At 36.9% G+C, this 19810-nt stretch overlaps 1 protein-coding gene across 13 annotated transcripts in view; it reads right to left on the bottom strand.

Annotated features, from left to right (window-relative positions):
• DMD (dystrophin) overlaps positions 1-19810 on the bottom strand; it is a 2446616-nt gene that overhangs the window by 1479344 nt on the left and 947462 nt on the right. For all 13 annotated transcript variants that reach the window (XM_032426633.1, XM_032426634.1, XM_032426635.1 and 10 more), the window contains 2 exons: positions 14516-14704; positions 13646-13827 (listed from right to left, as the gene is read on the bottom strand). In XM_032426633.1, coding sequence (XP_032282524.1) covers positions 13646-13827; positions 14516-14704 — 371 coding nt within the window. The remainder of the gene's footprint in view (positions 1-13645; positions 13828-14515; positions 14705-19810) is intronic.

The raw sequence follows: 19810 nt of genomic DNA on the forward strand, positions 1-19810 counted from the left end.
ATATGTAATGATAAAAAAATGCAGATATGGAAGGAATTGTGAAGGTGGAACATGACTGACTTGTGTTTGAAAAACACTGAATAATTACATTTGGTCTTCATTATCACTTACTAAGGTAGATAATACCACTGTTATTTTATTTCTGAGGACAATGGATTTGGGGAAGGTTAAAGAATTGGCCCCAGGTGTCCCAGTGACAAGTTAAGACACTATCTAAATGCTAAATTATCTGTCACCCAAATCCATGCTCTTAACTTTGACTTATCTTCCTTCTTTATGGATCAGATGATGTGTTCGGTTGGGTCATATGAAGTTGCTGATATATGAGTCTTCATTCCATGAAAATGACAATTTCATATTGTTCAATTAAAAATATTATTGAGGGGTGCCTGGGTGGCTCAGTCGGTTAAGCATCTGCTTTCGGCTCAGGTCATGATCCCAAGGTCCTGGGATTGAGCCCCACATCAGGTTCCCTGCTCAGCAGGGAGTCTGCTTCTCCCTCTCACTCTCCTTCTGTGCTCGTGCACTCTCTCTCTAATAAATAAAATATTTAAAATAAAACGAAATAAGAATACTATTGAAATGAAAGAAAGAAATTCTACATTTCCAACCAACATTCTAAAGCTGCAAATAAATTAGGGAAACTTGTCAAATTCCTAAAATAAAAATCTATCACCCATAGGCAAAAAAAGAGTATGCATTTCTCTTGGTTTCATTTTATGGTTTTCAAGTGGTCATTTAGAAAGGGCTATAAAAGCAAAAGGAAAGTGAAGCATAAATACATGACAGGCAATAGAGAGAGGAGGACAGTGGAACTAGAATAAACTAGTGCCAGACAGGAGACAGTCCTGACAAAATCCAGAGGCAGAAGCATGTCAGGATATGACATTGGGAACTGCTGCAGCCAACTTCCAGTTGTAAAATTGGCTGAAGACAGAGGGAGGCTAGCAAAACCAATAAATTGAAAGGACCTAGAGGGTATCATGCTAAGTGAAATAAGCCAGTCAGAGAAAGACAAATATCACATGATTTCACTCATATACTGACTTAAGACACAGAACAAACCAACAAAGGGAAAAAAGAGACAAATAAAAAAGAGACTCTTAAATACAGAAATCAAATATGGTGGTTGCCCGAGGGGAGGTGGGTGGGGGGATGGGTGAAAGAGGTGAAGGGGATTAAGAATGCACTTTAGCTTGATGAGCACTGAATGTAGAGAATTGTTGAATCATTTTATTCTATACCTGAAACTCATAGAACACTGTATGTTCATTTTATTCCAATAGAAAATGAAAAGAACCTGGGATTTTGATGGCACAATGGAGTCATATACTTAACCTAGAGCTATCCCACCCGTGGATTTAGTGTAATATAAGATAATGACATCCTTATGGTTTTAACTAGTGCTTCCCAAACTTTAATGTGCATACAAATCAGGTGGGGAATATGCCCTACATTGTAAGTCTGGGGAGGGACCTGAGAGTCTTCATTTCTAACAAATGCCCAGGGCATGCCAATGCTGCTGGTCCATGGACCACACTTGAAGAAGCAATGGTATAAGCTACTTGGATTTGGGTTGTTAGCTGCAGTAAAAAAACATCTTAGGGAATAAGATAATTTTACTGATGATCTCCTTCTCACCCCATACCCTGCTGTGGGAACATGTCTCTGTGAACATGAAGGAAATCACTGCAAACAGAGTCTGCTTTACAGAGATTCTGCTGGACTGTAGCAAGGCATTTATCCTCTGACCAGTACTGCCCAATAGATCTTACAATGATGTAAATGTTGTATATCTGCGTTATCCAATATGATAGCCACTAGCCATGTGTGGCTACTGTGCACTTGAAATATGGCTAGTGTAAATGAGAAACTGAATTTTTACCCATACCTAATTATAATAACTTAAATTTACAACTAAATAACTACATGCAGCTAGTGGCTGCCATATTGGACAGTACCGGTCTAAACCAACAGACAACTAGATTGACAATAGCAAGGATTGCTTACTTAGCAGTCTTTATCCATAATACTTTATTATGTCACACAATATTTATAAGGAAGGATATCCTGGGTTAAGGAATTTAGGAATAAATATGAAGAGCATTTTCTGAAATCTTGGTTTTCTACACAAATTTATAAATGTCAAAATGGTATATGTTTTCATTAATTTCAGCCTATATTTGATAGCCTAAATAGTGTTTCTTGGGCTTTATGGAAATGCATTATAAAATGTATAAAATACTTATAAAACATAATCATATGCTAGATGCTATACTAATAAATATGTAAAAGTATAGACTTCATAAATCCTAGGGACTTACGATGAAAAATTACTAAGATTGGTTCTCAGGCCCCATTTCCTAGACTTCATAATTACTTGCTTATATGCAATTCTCAAATAAGAAATACAACTAATGAAAGGAGGTAAAATATTAATGTGAATTTATAGATTACAAAAGAATTCCCAGTGATGTTCAATTAGCATGTTATACACCCAAAATACAATCACATGATTTAAGTTGTCAATAAAACCTATATATTTGATTTAAGGGAGGGCTACTGGTATGAATTAGAGAAACTGAATATTTAATGCACTTTTTACTTTCAAATGCATGCCATTTAGTAACTAAAATCACACTGATAAAAACCAAAATTAATTTATTGACTTATTCAAACTGCTGGCCTGAAAATCTCAGCAAAATGGCTGTAGTGACTAGATTACATAGTTTTGATTTTAGCTCAAGAATTTTTTATGTACAACTAGATGTTCTGGGAATGCTGATAAATACTTAAATATGTAGTTATTTTAACCCCCTTGTATGGGTTTTTGTTTCATTTACTCTATTACGAAAGTGATCAATGAAGGTGACATTTATACATCAGGTTTTTATTAAAACTATCACAGAAATGTGAATTAGTGGAATTTATATCCAGCCAGGTGATTCCAGTGAACATCCAGGGGTGAAAACGATTGTGTTCGTTTTCAGGACTCAGGCATAATTTTTACTTCAGCCCTTGGGTGTTCACAAGTGGCAAATGTTTAGGTAGCTGAGCCCAGGCAGCATGACTCTATCAGGATTAACATGAACCAGAGGCAAGGAGATGACATAGAGACAGGTTTAGGACACATAAAAATGTCTTCACTGAATTATTTATAAATGAATAATACTATATAAGTACTAAATTACCTACTAAAATAGTAGTTTTAACCTTGCGTGATTTGGGACATTTAAATATAACTTTATGTATGAATAACAAATTATATTTATCATGTGCCAGACAACAGAGGTATTACTATAATTAATCCTAGTGATACAGGAACTGATCTTAGCCCCAATTTACAGATGGGGAAACAAAGGTATACATGGGTCAAGGGGCAAGCAAGGGAAGGTGGGAAAGCGGGAATCAGTTAGTTTGGCCCTGGGGCCTACTTCACCATGTGATTTTTTTAGAGATGACTTTTATATCTACTCCTCATTTCATTTATATCAGTGATTATCAGGACATAAACATAGAAGGAAAAAAGGTCATTTAGTGGGATCTTATAGAGATTGTCATTAATGGATAATTTTGCTCTTTCTTCTCACCAAAATGAAAAGTACAGTTGTTACTATTGAGACAAATGTTCTTAGCATAAGGTTTACACTAATGCTAGAAAACACAATACACCGAGACCCAGTTTCCCTCAAACATATGGTGACAAGGTAAAATAAATGACCAGATACTTCAAATATTTATAATGTTCCACTAAATGTAGGAATCAGAAAACATGATATATTCTAGGCAAAGCAAAACAAACAAAAAAAACTCATATTGTTTTAAAATTATAAAGCAATATTGATTTTTTTAAAAGCAAAGTTTCAGTAATGCATATACAAACACATGTAAAGGCTTTTTTGTATGGCAGTAATGAATGGGCCATATGAAGCACATTAGTAGTTTTCAATTCTCAAGGTTTGGGACATTTATCAAAGCTCAATGAATGCCTTGTGAAATATAAGGTTTAAAACCGAGAATCCAATAAAAACAATGACCCCAAATGTGTACAACTTTCCAAATCATTGTTACCTCTCTCCTACCACATTTAACCACCCCTACCTCCACCACCACCATCTGCCAGGTCCCATTCTAAATTTCTGAAAGTGTACTATCTGCGTCTGTGCACGTGGTTCCTCCCTCCTTGCCCCCCTGCACCTCTGTGCCTCAATTAATGCACCCTCTGTCTGCCAAGTCCTAATCATACCTTAAAAAACCCAGCTACAAAGCCTGACAGTGGACAATGGTCTTCTGTCTACTACCACCATACTACTACGAGTAGAGTAGTTTCCATTGCAGAATGAAATGAGGCAAAGGTCTAACTGAATCACATAAAGAGGCTTTTCCCCCCTAAAACAATGTGTCGGTCCTCTTCACTACAGCACCACCATTCAGTCCAATTAGTACGCTGACGTCTATCTTGGGCCAGAAGAGAAAGCAAGGAGAACAGGACATGCACATTTTTCAAAATTTCCCACTAATTCTGAAAGTTACCATTATATTACACCCTGCCACCTGGTCTTGGAGGCCACAGTTTTTAGTCCACAACCTCACAATAAATATTTCTGAAAGAATTCACCTGCCAAGTTCCCCTTCCAACAGCCAGAAATAAAAATAAATTTTCAACCATCCCTCAAAATTAAATGTGTATTCATATTTATTTTTTCACCAGGTGGAATGTGAGAAATAGTGCTATGTTTAAAAAGGATTCTGTGTGGGGCGCCTGGGTGGCTCAGTTGGTTAAGCTACTGCCTTCGGCTCAGGTCATGATCCTGGAGTCCCTGGATCGAGTCCCGCATCGGGCTCCCTGCTCGGCAGGGAGTCTGCTTCGTCCTCTGACCCTATCCCCTCTCATGTGTTCTCTCTCTCTCATTCTCTCTCTCAAATAAATAAATAAAATCTAAAAAAAAATAAAAAAAAAATAAAAAAAAAATAAAAAGGATTCTGTGTGACAAAAATGTACCATTGTTTTCAAAATCCTGATCTATTTTATTCCTCCATCCATATATCTCAACAGCAGCTTAATTATTGATATTCTTCAACTATCCAGAGCAAGATTAAAGTTCAAAATGCAAACAAATTCATCTGCATTTTGAAAGCATAAATTCAAAAGAGTCACAGTAACATAATAAAGAAGCTGCATGGCTGGATGCAAAAGATTTTTGTGGCAAATACATTATGGCAACCCTCAATTCAATCTTCCTGATTAAATACTCACAAAGTGGATGAAGAAACGCAGATGTCATCACAAACCAAGGACTACTATTAAATACAATGATTGGAAGATTGTTTAAATTATCCCTAGTAAGAATGGGGAATGTTGACACTCAGAGATCACATTCATTTATATGGCAAGAGAAGCCTACTCTCAAATTCAAAAATTATGTCACTATATAATATCTGGCATAGAGCCTGGCATATAGTAGACACATGATAAATATTTCTTGAATGAATAAGTGGTATCATTTAATTAACCATCGAACATAAGACATAATACAAAAACACGAACTCTTTCCTGATCAGAAATATCAGAATTAAGATGATAAAAATACCAATTTCCATAAAATCTGTTCCTGTCTCCGGACCTTTCCATTTGTTTGCCTTTGCCCCAGCTATCTGCATGGCTTGTTCGCTCCCTTCATTTAGGGCTCTCCTTAAACATTACCTCACCAGAGAGGCCTTCCCTAACTGACTGCCTCCATATAATCACACACATGACGTTTCCTTCTCCTAATCTACCTCCTGACTCTTCCCTTTATCATTTATCACCATCTGATGTTATACATATTTTGTAATTGTGTCCTCCCACTAAGAATGCAAGCTTCATAAGAGAGGGAGTTAGTCTGCTTTGTTCACTGATATTTCCCTAGGATCTAAAACAGTGCTGGGAATATAGTAGGTAAGAATTGTTAGTGAGAGAGATGAATGAATGATTAAACTTAATTTTCTAATTATCATTGTTTATCTTTGTGAAAAAGCATTGTTCCAAAAAATCCTACTCTCTACTCTGATTTATATTAATTCTAGAGACTGGGCTTTCCTATTTATAATTTAAACTGTAAGAGTCATACACTTTTTATTATTTGAACAAGGACTCTCCACATTTTAACTGCACATTATTTACAGAAAGAATTGTGACAGCCAGTCATACCTATTTGAACGTGACCGAATTACTGTATGTTAATTATTGCTGCTTATTAGGCCAGTAATTAATTGTCAGTACTCTCACGTTGTCTCTATTGTATATTCCTTCACAAGAATCTTGCAATTCCATTGTCACCCCATGAGATAATATCAACATTTGAGGATTAAATGAGACATCACCCAGCACCGTTTTTGGAGCTTCTAAGAAAGTAGTTAAAATGTTTGGCCCCTCAGTTAATAGGAAAAGAGGAACAAGATATAATAAAAGCAGTGGTGTACAAACAAGGAGTATGGATTTATACTATTTCATAATTGTTTCAAGTAGATCAGTGCTGCTCAAACTTTAATGGGCTTAGGAATCACTCGCGATCTTGCTAAATTGCAGATTCTGATTCTGTAGAGCACAGGGAGGATGGAGATTCTGAATTTTTAATAAGTTCTCAGGTAATGTTGGTCTTGCTGTCCTTGAACCACCTTGATCTCCAAGAAATTCTCATTTTAACATTATTAGAAGAATTTAAAAATGAATTAACAAAACGGTTATATAAAATCACACATAGGAGTCTGAGATTATGCATTGTTAAAACAGTCATTGCAATAAATTCATTTGTTGGACTGGAAGCACCTGAAGAAATTAATTTATTTGTTCATCCATTCACTTATATATTCATATATGCAATATGTTAGCCACTTCACTTGGGAGAAAACCCACCATTTGTTCAGCATCTCCTTTGCTCTATTCATCACTCATGTATGTCATCTCATCTCAATATTGGAACAGACATGTGGGGAAAAAAGATGAACCAGATTTTTTAGACATATTTTTCTCTTCAAAGTGTGGATGGTGATTCACAATGATTTGCCATGTTATGGCTGGTATCATTACCCAGATACTGTTCAGATCTCTCCTCCTGCTGATGGAAACCAGAACAGAACTTCACGTGGCCTCCTTACTGACTCGCTTTCATTTTCTTCCCCCCCATCACAAAGACTTTACTTTCCCCCTGCATGTCCTAACCACAATTATCAGAGAAGTTGATGGAACTTGCTGTGCTTATCTTTTTTTTTTTTTTTTTAAAGATTTTATTTATTTATTTGACAGAGAGAGACAAAGCGAGAGAAGGAACACGAGCAGGGGGAGTGGGAGAGGGAGAAGCAGGCTTTCCGCAGAGCAGGGAGCCTGACGTGGGGCTCAATCCCAGGACCCTGAGATCATGACCTGAGCTGAAGGCAGACGCGTAATGACTGAGCCACCCAGGCGCCCCTTGCTGTGCTTATCTTTATGAGTCCTTATAGAAATTTCTGTCAGTAAATCTCTTTTTCTCTTTGCAGGTTGCATTTTTCAATCAAATTAATGAGTTTATTCATAGAGAAGAAGATTTTCTGTTGTTCCTGTGCCAGTTGCCTTCTTGCACTTCCACAGTAGGAAGTTTTGCCTTTTTCTTCTCGCTCCCTCACCTCCCACCACTCGAAGGGTATTCTGCAGCATAAAATGCATCAAAACAAAAATCATTTTACCTCCTCTCCTTAAGGTTTCCAACTCGAGTAGGTCAAGAAACAGTGTACATTATATGTTGTTAAAAGAAAAAGAAGATAGCAGGAAGGGAAAAATGAAGGGGGGGAATCGGAGGGGGAGACGAACCATGAGAGACTATAGACTCTGAGAAACAAACTGAGGGTTCTAGAGGGGAGGGGGGTGGGGGGATGGGTTAGCCTGGTGATGGGTATTAAAGAGGGCACGTACTGCATGGAGCACTGGGTGTTATATGCAAACAATGAATCATGGAACACTACATCAAAAACTAATGATGTAATGTATGGTGATTAACATAACATAATAAAAAAAAAGAGTGTCCTGTTTTTGTTATTTTAGTAATGCAATCAGTGGCACTTAGTTCTTTCATTCCAATTTCATAAACATTGTTAAAGATTTTTTTATTATTATGTTCAATTAGCCAACATATAGTACACCATTAGTTTTTGATGTAGTGTTCAACGATTCATTAGTTGCATAGATTTTTAATGGACCAATAGCAGCATGTTGGTGTCAAAGTAGTATGTGGCTAGAGATGTTTTTACAAACTTCTTTACCATATTAGCTTCATCATCAATTCATATCTATGAATGTATCAGAATTGTAGTGGAAAGAAATAAGAAAAGAACCAAATGGAAATGGAGTAAAAAGAGGAAGAAAGGAGGGAGAAGCATCTGTGTGTGTGATTTTTTACTGACTTTTTTTTTTTTTTAATTTTAGCTAGTTTACATTGCAATATTAGTTTCAGGAGTAGAATTCAGTGATTCATCACTGACATACAACACCCAGTACTCATCACAACAAGTGCCCTCCTAAATACCTGTCACATATCTAGCCTATCCCCCCACCCACCTCCTGCCATCAACCCTCAGTTTGTTCTCTATCATTAAGAGTCTCTTATGATTTATTTCCTTCTCTCCCTCCCCACCCCTTCCCATATGTTCATCTGTTTTCTTTCTTAAATTCCACATATGAGTGAAATCATATATTTGTCTTTCTCTGAGTGACTTATTTCATTTAGCATAATATACTCTAGCTTCATCCACATAACTGAAAATGGGCAAGATTCCATTCTTTTGCTGGCTGAGTAATATTCCAGTGTGTGTGTGTGTGTGTGTGTGTGTGTGTGTGTGTGTGTGTGTACCACATCTTCTTTATCCATTCATACTGACATTTCTTTATAAAGCATATTTCTAAGTGTTTCAATATTTCAACTGTAAAATTTCAACTTCAAATGTAATTTCAATCACTCTGAACATGTTCCCTCCCACCCAGGGAAAACACCCACAATCATATCCTTTGGGAAAAAAACGAACAAGGCAATTAGAACAAGATGGAGAAAAAGAGTGAAAAATACATATGAGGCAAAGTATTAACCACAATGGTACAGTTAAATAGCTCATGGCTAGCCATCTTATTTACAATGGTGATCATTCTTTGCATTTTGTAATTATTTTGCATTCACAATCTACTTTTCATACCCTATCTCAGCCAGTAGCTTTTTGAGGTATGCCAGGTACACAGTAGAAGTGCTGTTGTTTCATCAGTCAGTAACTAAGAATCACAGAGGGGAAGTATGTTACCCCAGTTCACATAAATAGGTGTTTAAGAAAGTGAGACCTTATCCCTTAGGCAAATTAGAGTAAGGTGGAAATAGGAGCATTTTGTTACCTCTCTATATATTTTTTAATTTTTTTGTTTGATAATTGTTAATGATTTGTGGGATAAATAGCATTTCCCAGATGCAACCTGTGTGTAGCTAACATCTATGTGCATGAGGCAAGGAGATCTATTTCCAAAGCAAAAGGATCCTGACTGTTAAAAAGGCAAAAAAGGAACTAAAATAAATAGAGCAGGAGTAGTTTATAAATTAACTGTTGGGCTAAGATAACAGAATATACTCCGATATTAAAGACCTGGCATCTCTCACCTGGGTTACTGCACTGACCTTATAACTGTCCTCTCTTCTTCCAGTGTCATTACTGATAGCTCCTTTACTTGTCTCCCCCCTACTTAAAACATTCTAGTGGTGGGGCACCTGGGTGGCACAGTGGGTTAAGTGTCCAACTCTTGGTTTCAGCTCCGGTCATGATCTCATGGTGGTGGGATTGAGCCCCACACTGGGCTCTGCACTCAGTACAGAGTCTGCCTGGAATTCTTTCTCCCTCTCCCTCGGCCACTCCCACTCATGCTTACTCTCTCAAATAAATAAATAAATAAATCTTAAAAAAAAAAATTCTGGTGGCTTTTTCTTGCATTTATGCTAGAACTCAAAGCCCTTATCTCTTACCCTGACTGACGCCACCATACAAGAGACGACCCTCACCTTTCTTTTAACCCCGTCTCATACCTTGGCTGTCTAACCTTTCCTCCTGCAACTTCCCCATTCACCCTGACCTTTCGCTTCCTCTAACAAGCCAGTTGTTCCTCTTTTAGGGCCTTTGCATAGGCTCTTCCCTCTGCCTGAACTGTAACTCCCCTCATCTACAAATGGTCGTTTCTTCTTGTCATTCAAATCCAAGTTAAATGGTAACACCGCAGAAATAATATTCTTGGATCACAAAGGCTAAATATCAGATAGGAATAAGTTTTCTAAAGAAATTAAAAGGTACTGTGACACAGAGATGCTTCTACTTCCTTTCTTCCTCTGGTGTTCTTTTTTTTTTTAAACAGCCTCTCAAGAGCTTCAGGAGATCTGCAACTTAACCTCTTATGACCAAATACTATATCCCCAGTGCCTGGAAATGTATCTGATATCTTGAGGCACTCCATTAATGTTGGTTAATACTTGCATGTATTTGTGTGTGTGTGTGTAGAGTTTTGCATATATATATATATAAATATATATATTTAATATATATCAATGTATATGAATAAAATATGATTTTATTATTGCTGGCAGATATGTTGGTAGGTAATATATATAATCGTCAAGTATAAATATTCACAGATTTTAGTTATAAGCTTATTTGTATTCCCAACTAGTTTTTTTTTACATTTGTTATAAGATCACAACTTAAGAATTCTAGCATGGAGGGACACCTGGGTGGCTCCGTCCATTAAGTGGCTGCCTTCAGCTCAGGTCATGATCCTAAGGTCCTGGGATCGAGCCCTGCATTGGGCTCCTTGCTCAGCGGGGAGCCTGCTACTCCCTCTGCCTGCCACCTGCTTTTCCTTCTGTCTGCCATTCCCCCTGCTTGAGCTCTCTCTCTCTGATTAAAAAAAAAAAAAAAAAATCTAGCACGGCTTCAGTTACATCTTATATGCCTAGACAAACCTTAATTATCATTCCACTCATCACTAAAGCTAGGCTTAGGCAGAGATGATGGCTTCTGATGGGGTCTATCCACACTCTGTCTTTGCAAAGGAGAGAGATGAAAAAGGTAGACTGATCCATTTTTGTTTACTAGCAATTTACCTGGCCTTACTACAGACCTTTGGAAACAATAGGTGATGCTCCCTATGAAGCTAGTCATCAATATGGTCATGATAATAGAAAGTGAACATGCTTATAAAAGCATGGAATTATTCTTTTTTTAAAAAAATACTGACAACATTCTATTGTCATAATTAGCTCTTTAGTTCCTCCAAAAAAGTCTATTAAGAGTCAGGTCCAGCATAGTTTGCATAATGGCTTATCTCATTTAGAATTTAATAGGTTTTATGCATCAACACACACAAAGTTAGTGAAAGTGGTATGGGAGACTTACTTGTACAAACTCACAAAAGATTTCTGAATTTGCTTTGGGAAACAATACTTTGTGTATGGGTATTTCAACAAATTGTCCAGAAAAGACTACGTGCAACAAGTCGTTCCCTATTAGTGTCTCATATTCAAAACTCTGTTTTAACAAAAACTATGCCAGCTAAGAGGACGCCCTTGCCTTCCTAATAATCATTCCAAAAGCTTAAACACAAACCAAAGTGTTTAAAACCAAAGTGCCCAAATCTTCCCTCAAGACAAACTGGTTTTTGATGTCAGGTTTAGTTAAGGACTGATGTTGCCATTTTAGCTTTTCCATCCTCCAGCGGGAAGGGGGTGAGGAAATTACAGGCATACACACACACATGCACACACACATACACATGTATGTATGTGTGTGTGCATGTGTGTATAAATATGGATGTGTGCACTATTGTCCATGTATGTGTATCTATGCTGTCATCTATCATCTAATGGTAGCTGTCCCATTAAGATGGGTTTTTTTAAATTAAACTTTTTTTTAAAACAGATTAAAAATTGGAGATTTTAATTTTAGGTTGAATTCACCTTTTCTTGTAACTCGGTCTCAAACTGCAATTCTTTAATTGACTGTTATGAACACTTGATACCTTATCATCAGTCTTATTTAAAAAAGGGATTGAGGAACAATGGGGCTAATAAGCCTCCAGAAGAGAATGGGGAAAAGAGAAGGTAGGAAAGAGACGACAGTGGTTCCCCTGTGGGATTTTAAAGACAAGCAAATTTTGTCTGAGGTTGCTTTGTTTAAGTTGCACAGATCGGTAAAAATAGAAGTTGTAACCTGAAGAAGGTTGGGATATGACCACAAGTAGGAGGCTCTACATCTTATAATTTATGATGATAAATGGGTGGAATAAATCAGTTGACCCTTGGGCATGGGTACCGGGCCGACTCCAGCATTCTAATATGGCTGGGTGTGACTCTCACTTCCAGGGTTTGCTACCATCATCAAAATGATCACAGCAGGGGGGGCGCCTGGGTGGCTCAGTTGGTTAAACGACTGCCTTCGGCTCAGGTCATGATCCTGGAGTCCCTGGATCGAGTCCCGCATCGGGCTCCCTGCTCGGCGAGGAGCCTGCTTCTCCCTCTAACCCTCCCCCCTCTCATGTACTCTCTCTCTCTCATTCTCGCTCTCTCAAATAAATAAATAAATCTTAAAAAAAAAAATATTAAAAAAAAAAAATGATCACAGCAGGGGAAAATGTCAGGATGTATAGACTAGTATCTCCTGGTCTGGAATACCAATATTTGTGAAAATTCTATCCTATATATGCCTTATTTATTTTTTCAAAAGACATGAGTTTAAAAATGTGTTTCTCCCCCCTCCCTATTGTCACGCTATAATTTAGTACTGAAATAGCAATCTTCCCAGCATATCTAATGAGTTTCTTTGGTCCTATTTTAAAGCTTTTAATCTTCATAAATAATAGCTAAGTAAACTTAAGGTGCTTGGACAATTTCTTTAGCTTAATGTATTCAAATCCACAGTTGGCACTTCATTTCTTTTCATTTAAAAATAAATCTATCTTGTCTTGATAGGCTTTACATGAAAACACACACCCAACAATATAAATCAAAGCAACACATCCAGAATGATGAGATCTACTTGTTACCTTTAGAAGAAACACACCATTTTCAGAAATGTCTCAAAAAATTCTTTTTTGATAAAGTCAATATATATTCTTAAAATAATTCACAACCATACAGTAGTTGCATAAGGATTTTCGAACACAAATGAGAAACATTTTTTCAAGAGGATTTCCATGAACACATGAGAAACTATTTAATATTTTGAGAGCTTTTCCTTCAGAAGAGAAGTTTCCTAAAACTGTACCTAATAGGTGATTTTATGTGCATGGCTTCCCATTTATACTTCCAAGACTTCCAGAGTCACATTTAAATTTTGGAGAAAACTGAGAAAATATTAACTATGACACCAATTTCGGGAACTTTTAAAGCAGAGTTCTGCAGATAATGGTCCTTCTATCCAACATCTCCACATTAATTACAAAAGTGAAAAACAAAATGAAACAGACATGAAAATCCAACCAAAACATCCCCTAATAAAAAAAGAGCTACATACCTTGGAAACCAACTGAGAATCCCAACTGAAACAAAAAACTGCATCTAAATAATAGTAAGATTCCAAAACTTGCTATTTTTAGGAATTAAAAACAAAGACTTACTTGCTTTGTTTTTCCATGCTAGCTACCCTGAGGCATTCCCATCTTGAATTTAGGAGATTCATTTGTTCTTGTACTTCACTTTCTTCATCTTCTGATAACTTCCCTATTCCAATCAGTTGACTTCCCAGTTGCAGAACATTACCAACCCGTCCCTGATGGGATGTCAAATCCATCATGAACCCCTGACAGAGAAAGAAGGTGACACAAGTTGATACTTTAGGTCAATCCTTACGGTTTTGGATTTTATTTTTTTGCAATTTTAAATTTGTAGACCAGTTAAATTATATTCCCAGTAAAATGATTTCATTTTTTATTTAAGAAAACCCAACATTGTTTTTAATTTGAATTAAGGGCAATCATTAGCTTCGGTCACCTTCTGCAGAAGCAGATCCTGAGATAGGGATTTGTGTGCAAGTGACTTACTAAGTCAAAGATCCTGGAGAGACAAGCAAAGGAGCCAAAGTAGCAGAAAACAGGACAGGAAAGGAGCGGAAAGCAAGTGAGTGTGTCATTTCAGGAACGGTCTCCCACCGCGAGTAGTGCGGCCTGATATCACACAGGTACTCTGGAGTTATATGTAAGTTATATCTTAGCACTGCCTTGACCCAAGAAAAGTGAGCTAGGCTCTCATATCCCTGCAATGAGTCACTGGCAAAAATCAGATCTCAGCAACTTCAAGTGTCATTCTTCAAGGCAGAACTTCAAATGCTGGCTGGTGGAATCCCATGCCCATAAACATTTGTTTCCATCTCAAAATAAGAACTAAATTACCAAAACACAAAGATCTTATAGAGTAATTGAGATAACAAGAGAGACTTGCCATAATGACAAGTCATGAGCTTTGTTTCATAAATCAATGTTTTGCTTTACCTCATGAGTATGAAATTGTTCTTTCACTTCTTCTACATCATTAGAAATCTCTCCTTGGGCTTGCAATGTGTCCTCAGCTGAAAGAAGCCATGAGAGTACTTCTTCTAAAGCTGTTTGGTAACTGTCCAGGTTTACTTCAGTCTCCATTAATGAACGGCCAAATGACTTGTCTTCAGGAGCTTCCAAACGCTGAACAATAAAATAAATTGGGTGTTATACAATTAGTATCTCTGCAGACTTCCAGTATATTACATGATAAATTGAATGAAATATTTAAAATGCTAGAAATGTCCACTTGCATTATCAGAGACATGAACAGCAGACACATACAAGAGCAAGTCTGCATTTTAACATCTCACAAATATACACACAAATTCTCAAATGGCAGTTGAAATCTACTTCAAATTAATATTTTATTAAAGCTTTTCTGGATTACTATAAGGAGTGAATTAATACATCATCTCTTCGTGTTGTATTTTAAACACTACTAATTTTCACCCATAGGTAACTTTTTTCATTTCATATTTTCATTCGTTTACATATATACATTATTGGTATTATATGTACATACTTTTGCAATGGCATTAAAGGAAACATCTCTTCCCAAGAGGTGGGAATGAAATATTTCTGAAGATTTAAAGAACAGAAAAGTTATCAGTATGAAAATTAGTGGGTGAAGAAGGTAAAATTTAAAGAGAAATAGCTCATTCACACATCTGAAATTTTTAATAGTATGATGACTTCTATAAATTAAACTTTTATTTCCAGAAGCCCATGGTTTCAGTAGCAAGACATCATCTTAGGAGAAGTAAAATACGAAGTATTCGCTTCCACATTTCATTAGCAGGATGTTAAGTAAGACTCCCAACAGTTGTCTTGAAACTCTAAATTTCTCTTGAAACCATAAAGCTGAGAACAACAGGGACAAAGTGGCCATGATTCTAAAGAGAAGATCCAGGCCACCTCTGAAGGTGCTGCTAAGAGGGGACGAGTTTTCTGGTCCCACCACCCTCAATCCACTACCTAGCTCAGAGTTGTAGAAGAAGCATGGAGACTGACTGGAGCAAACTAATGAGAAAACATTCCTGTGGACTAGCTAGAGCACTTATGCACATCTGTACCTTCTCCCCTCCTTAAGCCAAGTAATGAAGACTTTGGAAGAATCACCTGGAGAGGGTAGGGTAGTTTCCAGGATGGAATACTGACCTCTAAACCTGGCTGTATGTCAGCAGGGATTCCCAAACTATGGAACCAGTACTACCAAGTGACAGGAGAGAACTCTTGGGATAACCTCTGTGTCTGGTGCTTTAATATGAGGGCAATTGTCAATGGTCAGAATTTAAGCCAATAAGAAAATCTGCATGAATTTTTCTTTGGGTCAAATACACTCGTGGTAGGTGGCTGGGCTTCAAAAATCCTAAGGAAGAATGCACTCAAGAGGGTTTCCTGCTGAAGTAAGGGACAGAGACAAACTGATGACATAGTTAAGCAGAGCAAAGATATTAGAGAAACATTTGGAGAGGAATCTTCTCTACATCCCAAAGATAGCAAGTAAGCACTGGGCCCTAAAAAACAGGGTTCTGCAAAGGAAACAAAAGGCAGGATAGAACAATGAGAAGCTACTTGGAAGACTGCATGATCATGCCTAGGAAAAAGATCTATCCTTTTGATGGCTTTCCTCTGACATGTATGCCTTGAATTTCTAGTCCCTCCCAACAATGGGCCTTATCCCACTGAGCTGCATGCACCAATCTAATTGTGCTCTTCTGATAAATGCTCCAACTTTAAAACTTTATTATCATAAATTTCTTCAACTATTAAGTCCTTTAAGATGAAAAGACATAGGGGCAGTGTGTGGTGTGGTATTTTCATCAAGTGATGCACTCTGCATCTGTTTCTAAAAAACTGACAGAAATATGTCATCCTAAGTCAAAAGCACCCAACTCTACTATCTCTCACAGAGCATATCCTGAGAGAGCTATCCGCATGGGCCCACCTCAAGGTCAAGGCAAATTTCTGAAGGTCTTAGGGGTCTGAACAAATTCCATGATGTATCTCTTTTCTCCACCCCTAATTACTATTAATAATAAATGCCAAAGTTAGCATTAAAAGGAGAAAAGTCACAAAAAGGTAGCCTGAGACATGTATATAGACAGGACCAGCTTCATGTTGTGCAATCTGAGCAGCTGTATGGTGCCCCAAGGCTCAAAAGGACACCTTGCTTGTTTTATCTGCTTCTTGACATTGCCACCTTAAAATCCTTAATAACTTTATCTCTGAAGTGGGCAATATAAGTGAAGTCCAATAAGGTGACAACGTGTGCACGTGTGCAGAGGAAATAAGTACAATATGTGTGTTCACCCCCATTTGCATATAGTATTGCTGATGTTCCATGAGTAGAGAATGCTGGTGGACACATGGTATGTGGGGATTTAACAACACTAGAGGCGAGTACAAGGTTAAGTACGTCTATGAATGAGTGAGGGCCCTAACAGCCCCAGGAACTCACACTCTTTGTGAACCAGAACTTGCTTCCAATGCAGAAAGAAGGCAGTTCCAAGAAAACATGAACAACCAAAGAGCCCTTCAATATCTTTTCTTACTCGTATTTCTTTCCCGTTATTAGCCAACCATTTAGGCTGAAATTCATGACAGAGAAAGAAAGGGAAAGGGCAACCCATAGTTCCTTGTTCTTTTGATCCTCCCTCAACTGAACACTGAAAGTAGACAATATTAGTAGAATGAGCACCTATCAAGAAGTGAAATAAAAACAGCTAAGTTAGTTGTGTAGTGTTTCCACATTAAGAATGAAATACATAGGCACATATAAGCTACAAAATACAAATTGTGTAGTGTTGGTGATTCCGCATTAGTTACATGGTCTTATATTTGCATTTACAACTGCAATTGCACAATATAACAATGAACAGTAAAACTCATGCTAATACTTTAAAATTCTAATTTTCTTTATTCAGTCTGAAGTTAAACAGCAAATAAAAAAACACAAGGGGAAGTCAAGAAAGAGAGACCATGGAATAAAGGAAACGGTTTTATATTTTAATTTTAACAGCACTTCCCTTCCTGCTTTTTGAACAAGGGGCTCTGTATTTCATTTTCCACTATGCTGCACATTGTGCAGCCAGCCCTGCGAATAGGTAAAAAAAAAAAAAAAAGTGCAATTCAATCATGGATATTTTGGCTCCTCTGGGTTACAGGTGAGAGGAGATGGGTGCTTTATTGTCATGTACAGTAGAATGTGGGTGTAAAACCCAGGGGCTTGGGAGGCAGTCAGTGTTTGAATCTTGACCCTGGCCTGAGGTCTTGTTACCCTGGGAAGGTTACTTAGCCCCATCATTAGCCTTAGTTTCCTCCTATGCAGAACAGGAGCAATAATACTTTCCTAATAAGACTGTGGTACGAATTGAAGAATGGTATATAAAGTATTTAGCAGAATGCCTGACCTTGTGCAAGAACCCAATAAAGTGCATGATAACTGTAATTATTTTTGGTTTCTTATATACATAAGAACCATTATGAAACACAACCTGCTCCAATATTATTTTCTTAAGTCACTGGTCAGACTGCAAAAGCCAGAAAATTATTGTAGAAAAAAAAATGATCCGAAAAACTTCTAAGAGTAAACATCAATTAAATCAAACCTTTCTGAAACTTGAACATCAACCTAGCTGCTACATAAAAGTTCTAAAAATCATTAATAATCTTGATTTCAAATTATCTCCTCAAAATGATCAACTGTAAACAACACTATTACTCAAAGAACACAACACTACATTTTCCCAATGTATAATTTGGATCAGAAAAGTAAACACTCCCATCGATAGCTAAGTGGATAAAGAAGATGTGACATATATACACAATGGAATATCACTCAGGCATAAAAGAGAAGGAAATCTTGCCACTTGTGACAACACGGATGGACCTAGAGGGTATAATGCTAAGTGAAATAAGTCAGACAGAGAAAGACAAATACCATATGACTTCACTTATATGTGGAATCTAAAAAACAAAACAGAAACAGACTCATAAATACAGAAAACAAACTGGTGGTTGTCAGCGGGGGCGGGTGGGTGAAATAGATGAAGAGGATGAAGAGGTACAAACCTCCAGTTATAAAATGCATAAGTCATGGGGATGTAAAGTACAGCATAGGGAATACAGTCAATAATACTGTAATAACACTGGTGATAGATGGTAACTATGGTGATCACTTCATAATGTATATAATTGTCAAATCACTAGTTGTACACCTGAAACTAGCATAATATTGTATGCCAACTACACTTCAATAGAAATAAAATAAATAAAATAAACACTCATGATTTACTGATATTTACAGAGGCTTGAAATTTTGGAGACAATTTTAAAAGGCAAATCTTTATAGTCAAGGACATGATGTCTAGTACTCATAAATTCTGAATCTAAAAGTTTTGTCTGAGGATGTTCATAAAACACAAACTTTGCAAAGACAGCCTTATTAAAGCTAAATTCAAACATGAATAAGCTGTGTAAAATAACACAAATAACTCAATTAATCATTATTTACATCCATAAATTCAACTCTACATATATAGAGTATTATGGTCAAAATTGTCAGCTGGGGTCTGGGTAATTCTTTCTTTGTCTAGACCACTATTTTTCAAATTTGTTAGTCATGATCCATCAGTGATTCATGAAATCATTTTAGTGGGGCATGATCAGGAATATTTAATGGGTCATGACCAGGAATATTCTATTTAAAATTAAATAAAATAAATAATATTAGTCTATGTCATTTATATTAAGGATTAATACTGTTTTGTGAATTTTTGTTTCAGATATGCCTATCTATGTATCTATGTGTACATACATATATTCTGGATCAAGATGAAAAAATCATTTTCTGTAATTCATGAAACAAAATTGAAAACAGTTCTAGAATTTCAGCACAGGAAAACCCATGATAGAAGTAATGTACTTGAATTTCACATTTGCACATTTTCAATAGAACCCTTGGAACACAACCCATTCTTTACAAATCCATCTTTAACAACAGTGGTTCCCAAGTTCCTTGGGAACTTCCCAGGTGTAATCCAAAATTGATCCCTGTATGTGGAGGGCAGGGAAAGACCAAATAAAGATGCAGGCCACTCCAGATTGGTAGGTGGCAAGTTTAATAAGCAAGGGAACTTACATACAAGCCTTGTTTATAGAGAGACCTTAACAGGGTTCAGTCACATATACTGTCCAGATGGGCTCAACATCAAATCACTCTGTCAAGGCTGCATCCTTGGAGCA

This window comes from Phoca vitulina, unplaced genomic scaffold, assembly GCF_004348235.1.
Source record: "Phoca vitulina isolate PV1807 unplaced genomic scaffold, GSC_HSeal_1.0 scaffold35, whole genome shotgun sequence".
In the NCBI taxonomy this organism is placed as follows: Eukaryota; Metazoa; Chordata; class Mammalia; order Carnivora; family Phocidae; genus Phoca; species Phoca vitulina.